At 44.5% G+C, this 22185-nt stretch overlaps 1 protein-coding gene across 2 annotated transcripts in view; it reads left to right on the top strand.

The window, feature by feature from the left end:
* The window catches only part of RASSF4 (Ras association domain family member 4), a 666318-nt gene that overhangs the window by 324043 nt on the left and 320090 nt on the right, over window positions 1-22185 (top strand). For both annotated transcript variants that reach the window (XM_069611147.1, XM_069611146.1), the window contains one exon: window positions 21639-21714. In XM_069611147.1, coding sequence (XP_069467248.1) covers window positions 21639-21714 — 76 coding nt within the window. The remainder of the gene's footprint in view (window positions 1-21638; window positions 21715-22185) is intronic.

The raw sequence follows: 22185 nt of genomic DNA, 5'->3' as shown, positions 1-22185 counted from the left end.
AGGATAATGAGGCCTTACCCGTGGTCTGGGATGTTATTGCAAATCCGGGGAACATGGTAGGGGGCCCACACAGCCCTTGCAGGCTGGACAGGGACAGATGGGGGTGGGAGGGACTTGGCTCTGGGCCTTTTTGACTGTCTGCTCCCAAATGAGAACAAGCGAGGCACTCATCATTAAGGGGATTGGGCCCAATGTAGAAATAATGGAAATAGTGCCCCGCACTCGCCCAGCGCTCACTTGATCAATGATAGCTCATCGTCCGTGGAAATGAGGCAGTGGAGTTTCACCCAGAAACACTAACTCCAGAGCTCCAACTCCCTGTAGATAAGACGCTTTTCAAAGCAGAGAGTGGGGTACATATCTCTCTTCCAGAGGAGCCTCCCTCTGGAATGGCATCCCTGCCCCTCTCAGGCTTGAGCCGGATCTCCTTAAGTTCTGGAAGCTTCTCAAGACCCTCCTTTTCTCTTCTTCCTTCCCTCTCCCCTTCCCATGCTAATGTCCCCCTCTGCCACATTTTGACTGTCTGCCTGGTTCCTTCTGCATCTTACAGGGAACCAGGCCCTCCTTGCCCAGTATACCCCAACACCTCAGTCTCCCCTGACTGCCCCACATCCACATTCCTGCACTTGCCCTACCGGGCTCCCTCCCCCTGCAATAGCCTGGCAGGGCCTGCACCCCTAATGAGCCTGGTCCAGCCCCATCCTCGCACTTAGCATTCCCCTGAAACTTGTCCACCCAGCCTAGCCCAGAGACCCACTTCCCCCTCATCTTTCCGCCCCCTGTACTTGTGCACTCACACCTTTGCATTATTGCATTCCGCTCTGACCGGCACACACACCCCCGCCCCCCACTCCTCTACACTTCTTGTTACTGCACTTGCACGATCCAAATGACACAAGACCTAGTAGGACTGTTATTTTGTATCCCTGTCCCCCCCCCACCCCACAACCCCTTTTTGTATTGTGCCACCTTGAAACCCCATTTGCTGTATAGGCAGATTATGAATGTCCAATAAATAAATACATTTCACAGATGTGGCTGCTGAATTACTTCCACTTTCACGCACAGTGACACTACTATTGACATTTGAGGGAACAGTGCTGCTAATCTTTCTCCCTGTTGTGGAACTGCTCCTTTGTTCACACGTCGTCTGGTTGCTTTCAGACAAAACTGGTAGTCAATTTAATTCCTCCAGGGATGAATGAATTTCAAACCTATTCTTGTCAGTGATGCAGTCCAGTGTCGACCTCTCCTTGTGATCTGGATGGTGACCTCTGAGATTCTTCAGATGAAGGGTAATCCTGAGAAGACCTGGTTTCCTTAGGTCGCGAGTGTAGCCAATGGGAGAAGAGATGGGGAAGGCGATCCCTACCGGTCGTCACTGTGTCCGTCTGTCTAAATACAGAAACTGACAAAAGTGGTAACTAGAGAGACAAACCAAACGTCGCGGGGAAAAAGAGGTTTGCAGAAAAAGAAACTGGCAATGTAAGGAGAGCGGTCTGGTAACTGAGAGGTCCAACTGATGGTAAGCAACAAGAGTAGTTGGATGAGGAACAGGAGACTGAGAAGCCGGTAAGTAACAGGAGCAGCGGATCGAAGGCAGGAGCACGCCAGTAATTAACAGGAGACCCAGCAAAAATAATCCAGTGGAACAGGGAGAGGAACAAGGAGCAGTTCCAGGAAGGAGATGAGTAACCAGAAAGATGGGACACAGTAGCACCTTACCTGACAGAGAGCAGGGTTGCAACATGGAGTGCAGTTCGTGCTCCGTTCTGAAAAGGGAGCCACAATGATCCGGCTGCAATCTTGAAAAGCAGTAGACCAGTAGCTCTAGCTACCGGTGTAACGTGAGGCAGTGACACAATGTCGGTTCCTCCATCGGTGCCTTAGTGACCATCAGGTCACTATGACACCCACCTTATGAGTTTGTATGCTGGCCGTCTGTGCCTTCTGTATGCTTTGTGAATTCTCATACAGAAGGCTCATGTATGTATTTCTTCTTAATGCGTTGGTACCAGGACAATTACAGTTAGGCTAGGCGATCGCAACAATGATAACACAGATTTTGAAGCAGAATTGTTAGGGAGGACCACGCTCACTGGTGAATGCAAAAAGAGGGGTACAAATCTGAAGAAATAATATGGGGATACCATTACCAAATTTGAGGTAAGTATATACTCTCCTCAGTGTGTGAAAATGTGACCATGCTGTCACCCTGTACTGATTTGTGCTAATGGCCCTCCAGCTGACTCATCTAGCCATCCTAACATCTGGCGGGTACATATGGGTCCCCTAAGGCGGTTGTCAATGCACTAAGTGGTTCTGTTGATCTATGAGATGATAGATTCAAATTGCCCATCCATTAATGGATTTACACCTACGATGACTCCCACCAAAGAAAGGGCTGCTGGAGGCAAGTCCAAACTCTGGTTGTTTGGACATCCTAATGTCTTCTTGGAACTGCTTGTTGAGGAATCTATACAGCTAGAACCTCTAACATCCACCGTATGATGCCTGACACAGGGCCTTAGTCGGTGGGCAGTACATTCCGGGTACCATGTCCCATGTTGGAACTGGGTATTGTTGGTTGTTAAGACTCTGGTTAGTAAGCTTCATACATTAAGTCTTCCTATTGCAAATGGGCTTAGCAGGATCAGAGAGATTTAATGCCATGGCACTTCTGGAGTAGCAAGGTGAGTACTTGTTTGTTGTCCGTGTCTTCCATGATGACTATCGTGTTAATAACATCATTGCTCATGTTTATTGAGCCTGTGGATGATTCTGAATGCTTTTTTAGCTCCTTTCTCAGTTTAATTACTTCAGAGACCAGGTGTTCCATCAGCTGGCACCAGTGTTGATCCGTGGTTTGCTTAACAGCTAAATCTGTCTGATTGACCACATCGTCTAACAACTTTCCTTATCCACAATACTTGTGGGATGCATTCAAAGGCTCTCTTTGGGTAATTACTTGAAGATGTAAAGGGAGGCCGATCTCGGGCGTTACATTAGCATGTGCAGCCTCATCTTCCACAATATAGGTTGTTGCCGTCATTAAGCTCTGCTGGTCTGGCTTCCAGCTACCAATGGCATACCGGATAAAGCTTGTAAATCGCTTGGTTGAGTATTTGATTGCTCAGGCTTCTTGCATAGGCTTGCGATGGTTTCTAGCTCTGATACTGTGATATTTAATGCTTGCTCTGCCACCTCTATCTTTTTTTCAAGTTGGGCTTGAGCATTCTGCAAATAACTAGCCCAAAATGGAAAGGACACCTTCGCTGGCCCTGGGAGCATTAGTCATATTTTTTTCTTCCTTCATCAACCGAGCAAGTTGTGGAGGGAAGTTGCTGTCCTCTTAACCAGTCAGCTGAAGGGTGCAGCAGTGTGCCCTAACTTCAGTTCAGTTTACAATTTATCTTTGGGGTTCATTACTTTTTTGTAACCCCTATGCGCCCCACAGGCCCCAACTACGAGATTCACATCAGCTCAATACAAATAGAAACGTATCTAAAAATTGGGAACGCTAAATGAGGATGCAGAAGCTCGCGCAACCATGAGACAGCCAGCTCTCGATTGCTGTTTGTCTAGCGCATCCCCCACAGGCCTGCTTCCCACAAATCCGTCCTTATCACCCAGAGCTACTAGCCCACCCCATCCAGTAATTCAAGTCCCGGAATAACGCTAAGCCCCAAGTGCTAATAGGAAGTTGACCATACTCCTTGGTTCTTATTTGCCACTCACAGCAAAAGTCCCCCAGTCCTCGCCTCTCCTCTGCGCCAAGGGTTGTGCACACGGGGTATGAAGTCCTGCCCCCACACCGGCTGCTTATGGCTGAAATTCTTCTCACTCTGTCGCAAGCGAATAACAAAGATAACCCAGCAGCACAATGGTCATGTTATGGACATGAACTTGCTACTAGTGCTGAAAGTGCAAGCGGCAGGAACACTCTAAAAAAGGAGTGTGTGGCTCGGAAGAAGGAGGCCGACATTTGAGGGTCATGTTTACTGGTGTTAAATAAAATAAGGATATGACCTATCTTTCCCTATTACTCGAGGGGTATCCGTACCTATGTAAGTAACTAAAGGTGCTCGTCAGTTGTCAGGAGTGCCAAAAGAATATGTCCACAATCCAAAACCCGTTCTAACTGACACTACCACTATCTTAACAAATTTTAATTAGACCAGCAGAATATCTCCCCTCTCCGGATTGTCTCTTATGGTAATGTCGCTTCTTTACTTCAAAGTTCTCTTTAGTATGAAATCTTTAAATAGCCTCTTGCAACCTTCTTGAGTTCATGTAACTCTTTCACAATACACTTGGGCTTTATCCCCTCTTTAAGTCCAGTCTCTCAGCACTCCTTTTTAGCACACTTTCTTATGCTTCAATCTAGGCTTATATGCCTTTTCTAAACCAGGCCTTCTTGAGTTGGGTATATTTTCTTGTGACTTGATCTTCCCCCTCTCCTGGGGTTGCTCAGTTGGATCATCTCTCCTATTATCTGGTTCCCCAATCTCTCTTGGTTTGCTACTCTCTTTACTTCTTAAACCATAGGTTACGTTTCCCTCTTCCTAGGGTATCTGGTCCAGTTCCCAAAGACTTCTCTTTCAGGCTTATTATTCTCTTTCTCGCCTTAACCCAGTTATGCTAAAATGGCCTTATATACAGTATCTCGTTAATCTCACTGGGACGCGTTTCTCCCGGTCAATAACAATGTTCTGGCAGCCTCACGATTCTCCTGTTCTCCCAGTTTCCTCTGTATCTGCAGGGGAACGCTGTAAGGCTTGGTGCTCACTCTGGTTCTCTTCCTCCACTTTGAATCTCGTGCTTCTCAATGTTGTCGGTGTCACACGTCTGCTCTCTTATTACAACCGACTCAGTGCGGGTAGCTGGACGTCTCGTTCACTCCCCAGCTGGGTGATTCCGGCGCTGTTCCACAGGCACAAGGCCCGCCACAAAGCCGTCACTCGACCACTGGGATAAGGGCTTCCCCTCTCCACTGCTTCCCTCTGCCCAAACGCCAGTCTTCAGCATTTTCCTCAGGCGTTTGGGACTTGTCTCAGTCTCAGTCGCAGGCTCTGCGGCGCTCCTTAACTCCGCCTCCTCCAGGTGTCACTCTGTCAGGGGGCTTCCCCGGCTTACGCTCTTCTCTCTCTGTGCTTCACCTCTCCTCGGTGTGCTCTCCGTCTTCAGTCTACTCATCTCAGTTATATGTACATTGATTGATATTTTATTTCTATCGCGCTCATACACAAGTGTTTTTCCTTAAAGAGACAGATCCTTTTCCTTGTACACAATGATGTATTTTAGTTTTATCTTCAGCCAAATCGCTGGACCCCATATATGCTATTATGGTGGATGGTCTAAGGAGTTCCTCAAAATTCCTGAGAGGAACACCTGTCCTTGTGCCCTAAGGTGGAGGATCTCCAAGTGAGGTCCCGCTTGCCCAGACACCTAAGGATGGTCTTGCGGAACAGGCTCACCAGACTAACCTCAAAGAGGGACGCTTCCCCTTGGGGAGAAGGGATGAATATCCTTGATTCATCACAGGAGGTATATTCAGCCTTTGTGCAAAGTGAAATACAGCACCTGCATCCACTGCATGACATGGCGGGAATAGCCCACTCTGGCCCCGCGCTAAGGATTTATGTGTGTGTCAGTACTTTACTATGGTTTGTACTTTTCAACTTTTCAAGTCCTCTTTATTGTTCAAAGCCACACCTGTGGGTGAGGGGGGTGGGGAAGGATGAGAGGTTAAGTGAGTCATGAATGTTTCCCCAGAATTTAGCGGGAGAGATTGCTGTCCTGGGTCTGCCCCAGAGCTGATTTTCAGGGCACAAGTTGAGGATACAGGTGGTTCGACAATATCCACCCACTTTGTACGAGTGCGTACGTAATCCCTGTTGGCTGTTGTTGAGGCCGACTTTCGACAAAAAGCTTGTTTCCTCAAGTGTTAGGTTACTAGGATTTCACCCCAAGTTGTCATATGTGGTCTCATGGGTAAGCATCTGCACTGGAAACATAAGTGTCATAAAGGCACACATCTCATATTTGAATTTTGTTTTCCAGGGAATTTTTCTTTATAAATATTTGGTTTTAAAATGTGGGCAACTTTTAAACTTTGCCAGCATAAGTTTTGGGAAATGTTCCTCTCTTGGGTTATTTTTCTGGTTTGATCTTTTTTCGAAGGGGAAAGCCCAATTGAACTAAGCACCCACATGGTGCCGGATCACTCGGCAGCTGGCATCCCCTTTATTTTAACAGTTCTTTGAACTTTGCTTAAGTTTCTAGCTTTTGGGTGCCAGCTTTTGATTTTTGCTAAGGAGGCCGAGATCCCCACACTGAGTGATGTAAGGGAGCAGTACCCTTCCCCAGGTCGAAACAGCACATTTTACAGCAGGAATAGGAAAAAGCCATATGGGTTACAGGATGGTCTAAATAACTAGCATCTCTGCAACAGTCGCCTAACCTGCTGAGTTGTTTTTGCAGCATTCTGCTGTAGGATCTCCTGCATCCATAACATTTGTTCTGCCTGCCCATCCCCTCCAATCAAGTTTCAAGTGGTACATTCATGAGGCTCCCTTCCCATTATTATGTTAGCATCACTTGGTCATTTTGCAAGATGCATGCAAAACGGTTCACCACTGAACCCAGCAGGCGAGGAGACAGAAACCCTGCCACAACCAGTGTTTTAGATGAACATGACAAGGAGAACCGGGGCAAGCACACCCTCTGCCCCCATGCACTCAGCGCCTATATTATTGAGCCCCCCCACTTGTATTTGGGACTTGAGCCTTGTTAATTTAGTTAACATTTGAAGATCTGTAATATTGCTTACTTCACTGCCTCAAGACAATCCAGGTAAATGGGGTCTATCGCACTATAAGGCAATCCAGCAGTATATGCAATCTGCCCTGGCGATCCCAGAGCCATTCCCTGTCCTGACATGACAACCCTGGAACCTGCTTGGATTTTATTATTTTGATAGCTAAAATAATCCTTATCCGTAGCTTCTGAAATAAAAGCAAAACAGATTTCCAGTTTCGACAATGTAGACAAATATATACACAAACAAATCAATTGTGGAAACTTCTGCAAAAACAGCAGTTAACTTATGTTTGCAAAACGACATCACCATATGTATGCCATGCCTTCCACAGTCAGATGGCGTTTTCAAGCAAATATTTCAAAAATATCTGTTAAAGCAATATTTCTACCAATTACATCTTGGAAGAGATGTGTTCAGGGGTCTGAATGTTCAGGGGTCTGAATTGCAGGCTGGTCTCAAAACCTGGCTTTGCCACTTAACCAAAGTGTATTCTCCTGGGGAAATCCTTTTATCTCACTATGCCTTAGCTGTCCAAAATTAGAAGTCTCTACAAGGTAGTCGGCTCACACTGTCTGCTTCTTAAAACAAAAGCCTCACTGCCGAGATTGCCACTTCCCATGCTACCTGTGTGTATTAAACCCTCACTCTGTGATATCATTTTCTGTAATATCACTGATGTCACTATTGATGAATAGAAGGGGTGGGCATGCATCTTTTGCCAGCCAGGGTCCCGCTAACCCTAGGGCTAGAACAGGAAGAAGCTGCATGCAGTCTTGTGTACACCACATTGAACTTTCCCCATAAAGTCCCCCAAGTTCTTCCAGGGCAAGCTTGAGTGCCACAACCTGTTAGACCTTTTAGATCTCTGGAAGAACCCATGAAAATAAACTCCCAGGGGGCAGCCAAAGTCTGTGAAATGTTATGTCGTTTCATCTTTGCCCCCCTACCACCAAAATCTAGGAACCTTGGATGTCAGCCAACACCTTTCTAGTGTTGAATAGTCGGTGACGCTTAATCTAGAACTGATCTCAGAGATGCCTTTACGGGAGGGCAAAAGGGGCACTTGCCCGTGCCCCACAGGGCTGCCTGAGCTAAAGAAGTAATTTCCCATTTGTTCACCAACCTGAATTAGCACACACCAGTATATTATATGATGTGCTACAGAGAATATAAACCTATTGCCTGCCTCTTAAGTACAGTCTGCTCTGAACAATTCAATCTGTGAAGTAATGCTGTTTGTGTTGACTGTGGTTTGCATAGTTTGTGCGCTCACTATGGCACAACTCCTGTAGAATTCTCACCTTTCTTTGGGAATTATATTGATCATGTGCAGTAACCAAAGTGGAACTGCATATTGATAATCGGAGTCCTGCAATGGTTCATCATTTTAGCTCTGTGTGTTAAGCACTGATTGCAGTGATCTGTGTTCGTATGCAAGATTACAATGCCAAATTCCAGCAAGGCCAACTCAGCCCTTCCCGTGTCTGATGTTGATAAACCGGTCTGTAAATGTACTTTGTGTTGTAGCACAACAGGTGCTAATATCAGCAATTTACCAGCACCAGATAGCAATTGCTATAAAAACGATAGCATCACCATGGTGACGGTCTAGAAATTAGTTTTGTTCAGATGAGGAGTTGTAAAACCTAGGCAGCCACCTCCAATAATGAGCAGAAAGTGTTAGTGTGGAAGGGTGATTAGAATCCAAGGTGAAGACTGTGGAACCAAAGCGTTCTGGTTTGTATCCTAGCTTTGCCAGCCTACGATACAGTGATCCTAGTCAAATTATCATATCGTTGACATTGCTATGCTGTCTCCGATGAAAACGTTTGCCTTCTCACATGCTGGTGTCATTGTATAGCACATTACCCGATCTTACTGTATGCAGTTTGAGTGGAAGGAGTTCTAGACAGAAGAAAGTGGGCCGGATATCACAGGCCTCTAGCAAGCAGAGTTCGAGGTCTGCTGCTTTGACTCATTAAATGGTTTGCTTTTCTGTCCAATTCACACATTTATAAATGAGCTTCACAAGCCAGTGTCTTGGGTGTATTTAAATCTTTAAAACACAAAAAAGAAATATAGATAAAACCTTTTTAAGATGACATCAATTATTATGCTGGTACTTATGTGCTTCCCTTGATGATGGAGACCATAAAGTTAGAATTATTCAAAATGTGCCTGATGCGCTTCTATAACATTTAGCGTTTAAGAATGTCCATGTTGGGTTACGGTACTTGTATACTTTCCAAGTCAGTTCTATCAATTAGGATTATTTTAGTTTCTGGTAAGATCTGGAAAAGAAAGAAGGAATTGCAGTGGGTGAAAATCGGTGTCCCTTAACTAATCTGTAATTCTGGGTATCACATTTAATCTCGTATTGCCGGATTTGTCAAAACTGCCAGTCCCTAAACCTTTCAAAATTGTCTCCCTTCACAGTGATTTTGTTCACAGGTTATGATCTTCAAGAAACCTCACTAGTGGTTTCACTGGCTATAGTGTTGCTTCCTCTATAATAATAGTGAACATGGATTATTGCACACCACAGCCACGTGTTCCTTTGCTCTCTAATGGCAACACTACTTGAAAACAATGTCCTTCTAATCTCTGTCTAGATACAGACTGCATCCTTGTAGCTTCTACTCTGCCACCTCTATCTGTGCTATGGGATGTTTAGCTTTCCTCTTGCTACCAATTGAGCACTTTTGCATTCTGGGAGGCTGCTAACCCGAGTCTTCTGTCTATTCTGGGTTATGTGCACCTTTTTCATACAATCTGTGTCCTGGATTATATAATGGCTCTTATACCATCCTAGTGGCTGCTGTTGATGAAAGTCTCTTCTACCTATGGTAGTATACAAGTGCTCTTGTCATGGACTGAGAATGTTGCCCTTGAAATGCTACTTGTTTAGCATTCTGATTACAGCAAGAATGAAGACGGAAATGGGACTGAAAAGGAGTACCCATGCTTATTTTGGTTCCTGGAAGCTAGCGCATCACGCTATGGATTGTGATCGAGGAGGGGCAGGGGAGACGAGATATTCTGGACCCTCTAATTCATTTGATACAGTGGAGGGGGCCCCAAAGGTGTCTGCTTTGAGCCCTAAAAGTGCTTAAAATGGCCTTGACTGATCTAGAAATCCAGAGGAATGGTGAACAAAGTAACTCAAACTTGAAAATCAAAATGCTTGCGCATCTTCGACATCATATACTCGACCGAATAGTTGGCTCTAGAAACAAAACAGCTGGAAATGACCTCGAGGTGCTATGTGATGATGTGAACTACGAAGGGATGACCTACACATGTGCCATACGCAAGACAAAACACATCCCTAAAATAATATTTTCACCCTCAAATGTAGCTCAACCCTTTTTGTGTAAGATGAACACTATATTTATTGAGGTATGCTTAGAGAAACTGTTTCAGAATGGGAATGATCCCCCGGCAGACCCCTAATACCTCAAACATCGGGCGTGTGAGAGAGAACCAAAACGGAGAAAGAAGCAAAAGAGAGTGCTTCCTTAAAGAAAATGCCACATTCTTGTTAGTGCAACAAGTGCAATGAATTCCTGCAGAGTAATACCTAGCAACGGTCCAAATATACTCAACATTTCCAGTTGTAGCATTGTTGGACTACCCTACCTACCCACCAGCCTTTTGTTCACTGCCAACAGACTTCTCTTGCCTTCCCTTCCTGCAGCCATGGCACCCCCTTTGTGCCATGGATTGCTGCACTGAGCTTTATGGGGTAGATTGAGGAATGCACACTCCCCTTTCTTATTTCTGCTCCTCATCTCCTCAACCTCCATGTGAAGAATCACCGGGGTAGGGGTTTCAGTATCATTCTGAAACCATAGTTATGGAGCTGCCTCAACATAAGGTGATCAGGGTAAGGGGAATTCATGTTTGGCTTGTGGCTAGCTCTGTGTGAGAGAAGTGGTTGGGGCGTGTTGGGGAAGACACTACATTACACTTCAGGGAGAATCCCCCAGGGATTCTGACCCCTGCTCTGATAGCCTGACTAACATCTGGTGAACACTATTCATTGGCCACTGCGCAAATGTCCCAGCAGGCCCACTGTGAAGAGCGTCAAATAAGTTAGTGTGAGGTTTGAAATGGCTGTCAGTTGGCGAACCACCATATCCAGGCAGGTGAAATGAGCACCGGAAGTTTCATCGAATGCAGCACTTTCTCAGGACTTGGCACTTCCGTTATGGTAACGAGTGGCGTCTCTAGACTACCCATTCCTCTCAACTACCAATTGCAGATCCATGTTCCGCATTGAATACAATGTATCTATTAGAAGGAAGGTGAGCAAACAATGGAGCTGTCTGCAGATGCCAATGGGAATGGTTGCTGGTAGGAGACAGTTACTTAGTCATACTTTGCTGTGAATTATAATGCGTCACTATACCTTTCATGCCTTGTCATACGATTTCATGAATGGCTGTGCCAGGCTATTGTCTATATGTGGCTTTAAGAAACACCCTCACCAACCAGCCATTTGTATATACTGACCTCACCCTACACGAACAAACTCCAATTCCACATACTAACAGACAATATGCATTCCAACTAAGGCACCCACACATGGCAATTGAACACCCCTCCCAAAAGATACCAACTACAAAAAGATATTGCTACAAGCAACTTACATACTTGTGTAGAGTGAGGGGGACTGACCTCCGACTGGCCCATAGAATCAGAGCTCGCCCTCGAGTACTCAAGAAAGCTGCACCTTGAGGTGGATGGGGTGCGGGATTCTCTTACTCCAACACCAATCAATAAGGACAACTTCAATAGTTTGGCAAAGGGGAGTCCGTTTAATGACAAGTACAAAAAATGGGGAAACATGGAGATCAACAATGATGCGATGGCCCGTCTCGCTTCAACTCCCAACAATCCTCATTCAAACAGTAATAGTTATACTAAAAATTCATCATCATTGACGTGTAACACTCAAAAGTTTGTCGTGCAATTCTATTGGTTGGAAAAGGTAACTTAAGTATAGGTGCTATATCTGTATATGGTAACGGAGTGTGAGGATTGGATAACTCTTATCTGGTGGGCGTCTACGCCCTTCCCTCTACATTACTCATGCAACCGTCATTAAAGGTACGAAGTCTCATTGGTTCTACTATCTCTAGGACCTTAGATTATTTGGTCCACTGTGATTGGGCTGGCTACAACCCTAAGCATAAATCTCCACTTAAATTAGCAGCATGCAGAATGGTCACCCAGATACAGGGTGCCCCAAGATTCACCCTGCCTCCCTTCCATCAATCAGTACTTTAGGGCTATGTGTCAATTAGTTTGCTGAGGTTGGCCTCGAAACTGTAGCTTCTCGTCAGGAAATGTTATGGTATCTCCTGCTTTGGGTGAAATCAGACGTTGGTACCTCTTCGCGCCTGGCTGGTCACGTGTTAGCACACCGTGAATCGGCTTCGGTTTCCTTCTATTTGTGCATTTAATTCTCCTTTTCGGCCGCCACCTGCCTAGGCCCCCTTATCGCGACCTTCACGGGGCAGGCTGCTGCGCTGGTAAGTTTCGATTCTCTGAAGTTACTGTCCGCCTCCCTCTCTTGGTTTGACCTCGATTTCCCAGGCACAGCCTGCTCCTTGCTGAGTTTCGATTCCGCCGTCTCTTCTTGGTTTAGCTGGAATAAGAATCCTGCCCTGTTTGACCCTTGGTAACCTGGGTTAATTCTGCTTTTGTATAAAGTGGACTGCACTTATATAATATGCTTCGTTGAGGTAGATATATGGTTGGCGCTTGCTGCTCTATTCTTCTACTAAGCATAGCAAGCCGCACTGTTTTCTTAGCTGGTCATTTAGAGCCAAAGTCAAGGATCTGCTTAGCTCCCAACAATAACCAAACCAAGGCATAGACTCCTTTACGGATCCTATACCACACTTATGTTTCTGAAACTATTCTGTTATCCGCCGGACCAATCGAATGTATGTTATGTGTTCTGCAAACCTAACTGGAACCTCCCTGCTATAATATACTATGCTTCTCCCAGGACCATTCTGTAACCAGGTCCTTCGAACCATACTGTAATGTACCATGCTCACTTACCTGTATGTGCAACATTCTGCAACCACTAATGTACTTAAAGAATTAGCGCCCAGCTACCAGAGGGTTCGGCAGCGCTCTACAAATAAATAAACAAACTAAACTAGCTTCTTGCGAAGCCTATCTACAGGCGTTAGCTGGTTGAATACTTTCATCCTGCTTTACAGTTACGTTTCTTTATATTTCAACATTGTCTCTTCTTCTATGTCTGTGATATCCTTATCCATGGCATTTCGTCTTTGTGTCATCTTTTGGTTGTCGTTCTTCATCTGTACGTCGGTCCGGGCACTTGTGACGTCGTCATTCGTCCTCCATTAAGGCCTTTTGAGTTTCTTCTGGGGCAGTGTTTAAACAATCTTCATTTCTTGTAATTTGCTGGTATGGTTGTCTCAATGGATACCTTACTACCCATGGTTGTCTGGTTATTGGCGCTTCAACAGGTATTGCTCTTCTGATTGGCACTGGACAGAGCCCTAGTGCGACTCTCTGCTGGTTTATTTGCTCATCGTACATCACATATCTCGGTTTGAATGTTCCTGGTACTTCAAAATGGGCAACTGGAGTGCAGGCCATATTTGGGACCTCCTCTACACTTGTGTGCTGTGGGGGTAGGGTGCAGTGGCTAGGGCAGAACTCCCCCTTAACCCCCCATTAAGATCTCTGTGCTCTTGACAGAGAACACCTAGAAACAGGCCTGCATGAAGATGCCATTTAACATCTATTGCTATGCAATCCCCCTTCAGTAGATATAACAAAAATAGGTGAATTGCACAGGAATCCAAAGCATTTGTGACCGCATGAAATCATACATGTGAAATTGCATGCAATATTTCATGTTGGATAACAGGGGGAGTTCGAAAAAAAAACGGCAATGGCATCCAATGCCCCAGTAGGATAAAGATGCCCTGGAGTGGTATCTGAGGGTTTAAAACAGTGTGTAAATGTTTACTCATTGTTTTGCTGCCCCAATAGCACCCTAGGGGGTTAGGAAATGGTGCCGCGTATGTACATGGTGGCAAGTATGCAGCTGGGTGAATTCAACATGTGAACTAATGGTTATTTAGATGAGATTTTCTTGAGCTGGAATAAATGAGCTCACTCTTAATTTGAAAAACCGGATATTACTGGGGAAAAAATGATTACACCTCTCGCTACCAACCTTTAGTAACCACGTCTACACCCTGATATCCATGGCAGCACAAATCTTTCAAACTCATTGGACGTGTTTTTGTAATTCATTTTGCACTTTTTTTTAAAAAAGTGTGCATGTGCCCAGTGTTCACAATTGAAAGTGTTTGCCCAAAATGAGCAGGGCGCATCAAACCACCACGTTGTCGTCTGCGCTTTTGTACTAATTGCAGTGGTATGAGTTTTCTTTAACCTCGCCCACTTCCCAGCCAATTACATATCCATCCGCTTACCATCATTCGAACGTATTGGCCATGCAGCGCCCATGTGCACGTATGTACTTAACCAATCGGACCATTTAATGTGTGTCATAATGTGCTACAACAGAATAGATCAACAGGGCTGTTGCCCTTTTTGAATGGAAGGTGTTTGAGAAAACGACTTTCCCCATTAGGTATTTCATGTAGTGCAGGTCTAACCCCAAGGAGCAGCAGAGCGCTGCATTGACTCAGACACAAGTATCTGTCACTCTTCTGCTACTGGAACAGTGGGAGGATCCATTATGAAGAAGCCGAGTCTCACAATACGTTCTCATTCCATCAGGAACGACCATTCTGCTTTTTTCCACGTTTGCATTCCCACTGAAAAGTATTGGAAATTCCATATTGAATTGCTCAAACTACATGTTCCATAATGCACCTTTTGGCATATTTCTATATACGATCTTGAGCACTACAATTCCCAGAAGTCCAATGGGTCTGCTTTAATTTTCCCAAGCTTCCGAGAGGGAAGAGGAAGATTACTATTGGATTTGGAGTTCCAGGTGCAGCCACTTCCCCTGTTTCAGTCCCGGGTGTTTCAGTATTTAGCCAGCTGGCCCCATTGTCATTGTGTTCTTGCATTGAGCTAGTTTCCAGTGCCTCTTGCTTTGATCCATGGTTTTCGGCTGGGCGCTGTTGCCGCTGTCTGCTGTTAACAGAACCGGCTCCAGCTATTCTTTGCAAATGAAACTGGTAATCTCTGAACTGCCATAAAGGATTCCCTTACGACTTCCGATACTAAGGACCTCCTTCATCCAGAGCATGTGGGGCCGAGCATTAAGATTCCTTCTTCTCAATTTATATCAGAAGATCTGACTGTTTCAGAAAATTAAAAAGCTCCGCCTTATCCCGACTAATTGTCCTAGTGATCCATGCCCCTCTCGGAGTATTCACGATTGTGCAAATACCCTTTTGACAATAGCCTTCCAGATCCTAAAGGGATCCTTTCAATCATCCCTGCCTACACAGAGCATTTATGGAGTACACCACTCTTTAAGGAACCTTCATTGGCCCAGGACAATTTTGCTAATTACAAGCCAGTCTCCAATGTGCCCTACCTCCTAAAGATCTTGGACAAGGCTGCCAAAATCCAACCTTCAGGGTCACCTAGAGTCCGAGCTCCTCCTGGGAGACTGTCAATCAGGGTTTCACCCGTTTACTAGTGCTCGGCTACAGTGCGTCACTACCCTGCTCAGCTACCTTGTACCAGTACCCTGCTTAGTAAGCTTGTAAACATACTTTGCTCCACTGAGCTCTTTCCAGTCCCTAGCCAAGTCTATCTACTTATAGTGCCTTGCTAAACGTTTCTGTATTCATGGTTCCTGTTCCGAATTCTTGTTTCCCTTTCAGGCTCTTAGTTTCTGATACGTGCTCTGTAGTGTCCTCACCTGTACCTCTGTGTTCCCTTGTACAGTGATTGGCTCCTATACATAAGAGGCAGCATCTGCCCCTTCCTTTGTCTTATTTTACCTGTAGTCTATAATGTATTTCATGTAATAGTGGGTGATTGCTGTTCCCAAAGAAGCCATCCACTGTATTTTCTAGCTGGACCCACGTAGGCTTGTATAGTGCACTTCCTGTTTGCGCCTTAGGGTCCAGACACAGAAGACATTCTAGCGGCCCCTCTCCCATGGGTGCAGACTTGATATATGTTGAGTAACTTGCACAGCGGCATTGATCTTCCCATGTATCTATAGGCAGTCTGAAGTATGACCCGTTTACACCCCTAGTCGGATTCCACATTGTACAGTATATGGTTCCCATCCCTACTTGTTCACCATTGCGGTCTGCATTTCCTTCCTGTTCCATTGTGCTTGCCTGTCCCTTTACATTTGCTTTACAGTTCCCAAACCTATCCAGTGGGCCCATATGCACCTCTTGATGCTTACTCACAATGATAGTAAACAGTCTGCTCTGAATTGCGCAGTTTGGGGAAATCAAACATGAAGTACATGCAAGGTAAACAAAAGTTTATGAACTTGCCAAACATAAAATTTGAATAACGGCGGTCCTCACCTTCGGATATAATTCCGCAGAGCAGCATACTGTAGATAAGGGATGTTACGAATGCTCACACTTCATGACTTCCAAGATGGCGATACTACAAGCCACATTTAAAGGCACAGAAAGAACAGAGGAGATGGCAAAGGGATTTTTATATTCGTTTAAAGCAGTGCCAAGGTGGAACCAATATAAAAATCGGACACAATCTCTTAATGGGCCCAGCCAATCACTAGGGCCAAGACACATAACGAAAACCTGGAAGAGCTATATAAAAGATCACATGAGGAAAAGGAGGAACAAGCTGGGAAGGAGGCTGATATGGTTCCAATCTGATGCCGGTTACCTAGGGAACCTGCTATGGAATGAGGTAGCCTACATCTTGGCAAGCTTGGTGAGGACTAACTCAGGTGACCCGTCCATCAGAGGGTAGGCCGCTTGGATCCTAGAAGAGATGCAGAACATGCACATGGTCCCTGGGCGAAGTCCAAGGAGACGGGAAGGTGAAGCTTTTCCTAAAGTAGAGAGATGTGAGAGGAGGGGGACCTACTATCTGCTTGAATGAGGTGGGCGAAAACCCAACAAGACTGAAGGCAGTGGACACCTAATGGGTGTTGTAAACTGTGAGTGCTAAAGAATACCAAGGACTAGGAGAAGTTCTCAAGTAATTGCAGATGGAACCCAGCTGTGGGAGAGACCACAGCAAATGTTGAAGGATCCTACCGTCTAGGAGGGACCTGCCAAGAATGGCAGTGAATCCTAAGGTCCAGCAGAGATGTTGGGTGAAATTAATACAAGCCCAGGTTCTGGGAAGACATGACATGGATGGTGATAAACCTATGGTCGTTTACTCTGAAAGATCTGAGACCTCTGAATCCTGAAAACCCCAGGTATGGAAAGCACATATTGGGAACTCTAAGATATTGTAGGTCGTGAGAGACCTGTTTTCCACATCACAGGCTGAGGTTGAGCGAGGGAAAAGCAAGCTGAGAAACCTGATACCCGGAAGAGGTCTTAAGAGACATGGTGAATGAAGGGAGAGTGAGGCGGGGTGCAGATTATGCATAAACCCTTGAATAACCTTAAGAGGAGAAGTTGTTCGTTTTGTTAGAAAAGAAATGGGCATTTGCTGATTAGAATTCATGAACTCCTTTTGTTGGCCAAACCTTGGAACTGTTGTGTTGGAAGCTTAGGGTAGCCAGGAGGCTACAAATCCAGTTTAAGACTAAGTTTTTTAACTTTCTGTTGGCCACCTCATTTGCATACTGTTTTGTAGAATAGATCGTCGAAAGGGGACCAAGGATTCTTTAGAATGGGCTTAAGAATTTTTACATTGGCCCTCGTTCTTTGCATATGGCAAGAAAGCCCAACTTTATGTTGGCATGCCCCTGACAATGTTTCCTTTAGAAATATCCATATTGTTTGTAGATCTATCCCTAGAACCTGTAGGTGTTGTGTGCAAACCTGTCCCTAAAAGTGTTAATCAGGTCATTCCTTTGAACCACCTTTATATTGGGTCGTGTGTGTGTGTGCGTCGTTGCTCCGGCTCGGCCTTAAAGCAAGTTAAGCAAATTTGCAGACTGTCTGAAGTGCATGATCGCCATTAACAGATGCCTCTTGTCAAGATAGCGTATTAGTCGTAATGGGTGGGAGATGAGTGAAAACTGGGGATGTGTTGGGACTGCAAGCACATACTGGCGTAGAGCTGCACAGCTGCGCACAGACGTGGAATTAGCTGTGCAGGCAAACCGGGAAAGCAGAAAGTGTGGTGATGGCAAAAAGTTGGCTGGGGTGACACCACTAAACAATGGGAGAGGGCGGAGTGAAGGAAGTGGCAGGCAGACGACATTGAGGAGATGAGCAGGGTGAAGAGCAGCACAAAGATATATATGTCAAGGTTAACGCCAAGCTGAATGTTTACCTTAAAAATTAGTATCTCTCACATCACAAACCCAAGGCAACCAATGCCATCAACACATCTCCACAAATTGTAAGCTGTTGTACTATTCTTGATTGAAACACCTCTCATCCAAGATTGCTGCAACCTTTTATTTGAACACAGGCCACCTTGTTCATACAGATCAGAGGTCTGCAACCTTTAGCTCTCCAGATGTTTTGGACTACAACTTCCATGAGTCTAAGCCAGCATAATCAAAGGTGAGAGATTACGGGAGTTGTAGTGCAAAACATCTGGCGAGCCAAAGATTGAGGACCCCTGATATAGACACTGCCTAAATAGTTTTAAAATCCACGTGTCACATGTTTTATTTATTTTACCTCTTCAGGTTCTTCATAGTGCAGCCTCCTTCCCTATGTTACAGTACTTCTCATTGGGCAATCTAACCTACACCCACACTACTACACTTCAAGTGAAGAATGCTAAAAGTGGGGGCAGATGAGACGATTGTGCTCCTATACTCTAATTACAAAAGGACCAGAACTTGTTTGTACCGTGTGAATCTGGCTAATGGACGTCCGTGTTCTCTACAAGTTAATCATATTACCCTATTCAGCGTAATGGATTCTTGTCCTATCTACTTTACAAAAACAAAGTATTCTTGCTGATAATAATTTTAAAATTCCTCTTTAAATCTATATATATTGAAATGGGTAGTATAGCTCAGTGGCAACACGCTCGTCTTGGACACGAGACTCGGAGCAACACAAGTTCAAATCCCAGGCCACGCTTAGAAACCTCTTTGGTATTAAGCGCGTTATAAATAACCAATTATATATAGAAGGCACACAATTAAAAACTATTCTGAACATTGAGAAGTTACACACTTGGGTCTGGTACTGTTTTTCATTTGTATTCCCTCAACAGTTTCTCATATAGAAAGTAGCATGCTGCTTGTACCACCTAAGGTTATTTGGTATAATCACAGGGCCGGTCGGGGAAATAGCTGCTCTGGAGTGAGGAAACCTCTACTTGTTTGAATGTATTTAATCATGGAAGTCTGCCTGTTCTTAGCACTTCTGCAGTTGCCAATTGTTCAGATTCCACTGCATTTGTTTCTCTCCACCATAAGGTGCCACCTATGTTATAAAGTTCGCACATTTCTTGGCCAATGGTGCTTTCTTGTCAGTAGCATCATTGCTACTACTGACAGGACCGGCCTTCTACAGTTTAGAAGTTTCCAAACGAAAGTCAAGCAGTCTAATTAAGGGCCAAGAATGCAGTATGCTTTATCTTTTAAATAACATGCACACGATAAACTATTTAGTGTTTTAATTAAAGTCAAGACAAAAAGCTATATTTGGCAGCATTCATATAACAATGCTTACCTAAACTAATGTGTCTGACCAGCACACCCAAACACAATATACTAGGTTTTCCAATTTAATGTTGCTAGTAGGAGTGTTGCAGAAATGAAACGAATACTGAAAAGTCAGTTGCGATGTAGAATGCGCTTTACATCAGAAAAGAGACGTAAAGAATTGCAGAATGTTTTATGTGACTTTAATAAAGATGTGCACCACAAGTATTACATTATAACTAGAACTATTCATTATGTAAAAGAAGTTATTACTTAGCCATAGATCAATAAAAGACCTTCATGGATTGAGGTACGCAATTGTGCAGAAAACTGAAGCCTTTATTCTTTACAGCCAGCTGGGAGGGTTTCCCATGCCACAGGTGTCCAGTTAGCAAGGAAAGACTCAATTTTTCGATATCTGGCATACTTTTATAAAAGGCAGACATTGCACAACAGTTATGTTCCAATATAAACCATACAATATGATCGGTCTGGTTTTCTATAAGCAAGTGCTGATTTCTTCTTACAATGACCTCATCCTATGCCAGTCAGCATAAAACATACTTTTCCCCTTTTCATTGAATCTCGAGACATGGTTCAGAACTTTAAAAACGGGATAAAAGCCGTTCTGAAATACGTGAGCCTCCGTCAGCCTGTTATGGACATAAAGTTACTTGCTTACTGCCAACTTCTGAAACTCCCTTTCTGCCATTGGCACCGCTAAAAATGTATTTTCCTACCATTTAAAACTGCTACATCACCACGTGGCATTTGCCCAGGCCGCCACCTGTTTGCAATAACCATGGATTGCTGTTTGTCTGAGCTCCACACAGCCCTATATTTCTGTGTTTTCACCACTTGGCATTTGCCCAGGCCGCCACCTGTTTGCAATAACCATGGATTGCTGTTTGTCTGAGCTCCACACAGCCCTATATTTCTGTGTTTTCACCACTTGGCATTTGCCCAGGCCGCCACCTGTTTGCAATAACCATGGATTGCTTTTTCACCACTTGGCATTTGCCCAGGCCGCCACCTGTTAGCAATAACCATGGATTGCTGTTTGTCTGAGCTCCACACAGCCCTATATTTCTGTGTTTTCACCACTTGGCATTTGCCCAGGCCGCCACCTGTTTGCAATAACCATGGATTGCTGTTTGTCTGAGCTCCGCACAGCCCTATATTTCTGTGTTTTCACCACTTGGCATTTGCCCAGGCCGCCACCTGTTTGCAATAACCATGGATTGCTGTTTGTCTGAGCTCCACACAGCCCTATATTTCTGTGTTTTCAGCAATTTTTAATTTACATGATTTGTAATGCATGCTAGGGCGTCCATTTTGGGAAAAATAGCTACCTTTTGCTATGGTATGTCCGAGAGCTATATTCTGTGGTGTTAATGTTGTACGCAATGTATGCATTTCTTTTATGTTTGTTTTCCTAAATGAATGTATGTAATCTAATATTTTCCATATCTCTTAAATGAATGTGTACACTTGTACCCCTTTCACCTATTCTAGCCACCTCTAACCTACATGGCATCCATTCCCTAATGCACCTGCCTGGAGTAAGAGCAGTATAGCTGCCGCAATGGACACTGCTTCTAACTGACTTTTACAATGCTAGACAGGAGGAGGGTGTGCGGGGACAGTGATGGTGTCTCTATATACATGGATATCGAATGCCTTTTAGCTTCATGGAATCTGGAATTTTGGGAAGTGTCTTTCAGCTGCAATGGCCGAAAACTACAATCATGGGTTATTTGCTTACATAATCATGGCATTCGAGATTTTGAAGAATATGGGCGTTCTTTTCTGTGCATGGAAACCAAGGCTACTATTTCCAATCCTGAACTGACAAATGCATTGCCATCTACCTGCAGCAGCGATGGATCCTCCAAGGTCTGGTGGGAATTTGCTTATCAGTTCATGGGCATTTTGCTGTATTAATAAGCTAAAGACGGAATACAATAGGTATTATTGCGAATATATGGACACGTGGCACTGTTCTCCTTCGCTAATATCTCGGATTGTTTCTTCCAGGTCGGAGTTGATGAACCTTTTAAGAACGTACAATTGTTATCAGGAAGGAACAAGCTTTCAACTGCGGCAGAGAGAGGTGAGAAGTCGGGGAGAATGTATTTATTTTTATTTTTTTCCTAGAACAAGTCCACGGTTCTTATAAATAATAAAAATCGCAACAACTCGTTTTCATAAGCTGCTTACTTCTATCTCACAAAAGTGCTCTTGTTAAAAGGGGGCATTCAGTGGGAAGCTCTGATTCGATTGTACAGCGAGTAGAACTGTTAAAGGGGACCTGTGTCAATTATGTATTAAATGGAGTCTGGGAATGCAGCGTACCTGTTAAATGAGTGTCATTAGAATGCTGTTATGAGGCTTTCTGGTAGTACACTGTGCTTCGATAAATGGTACTGTTCGTACAGTGCTTTTATTCAAGGTCTGAGTGTAGAACGATCATATTGAAGGGGGGGGCAGAAGCATCATTTTCGCATTAAAGGGATGCTTGTAGAATATTCTAGAGGTGGATTTTGGGAGTAGATTGTCCTTAATAAAGGTTGGCCTAGGGATA

The sequence above is a fragment of the Ambystoma mexicanum genome, chromosome 8 (genome assembly GCF_040938575.1).
Source record: "Ambystoma mexicanum isolate Mex_15411 chromosome 8, UKY_AmexF1_1, whole genome shotgun sequence".
NCBI classification, from domain to species: Eukaryota; Metazoa; Chordata; class Amphibia; order Caudata; family Ambystomatidae; genus Ambystoma; species Ambystoma mexicanum.
The sequence above is the reverse complement of the archived record's forward strand: the minus strand, read 5'-3'. Positions and strand labels throughout refer to the sequence as shown.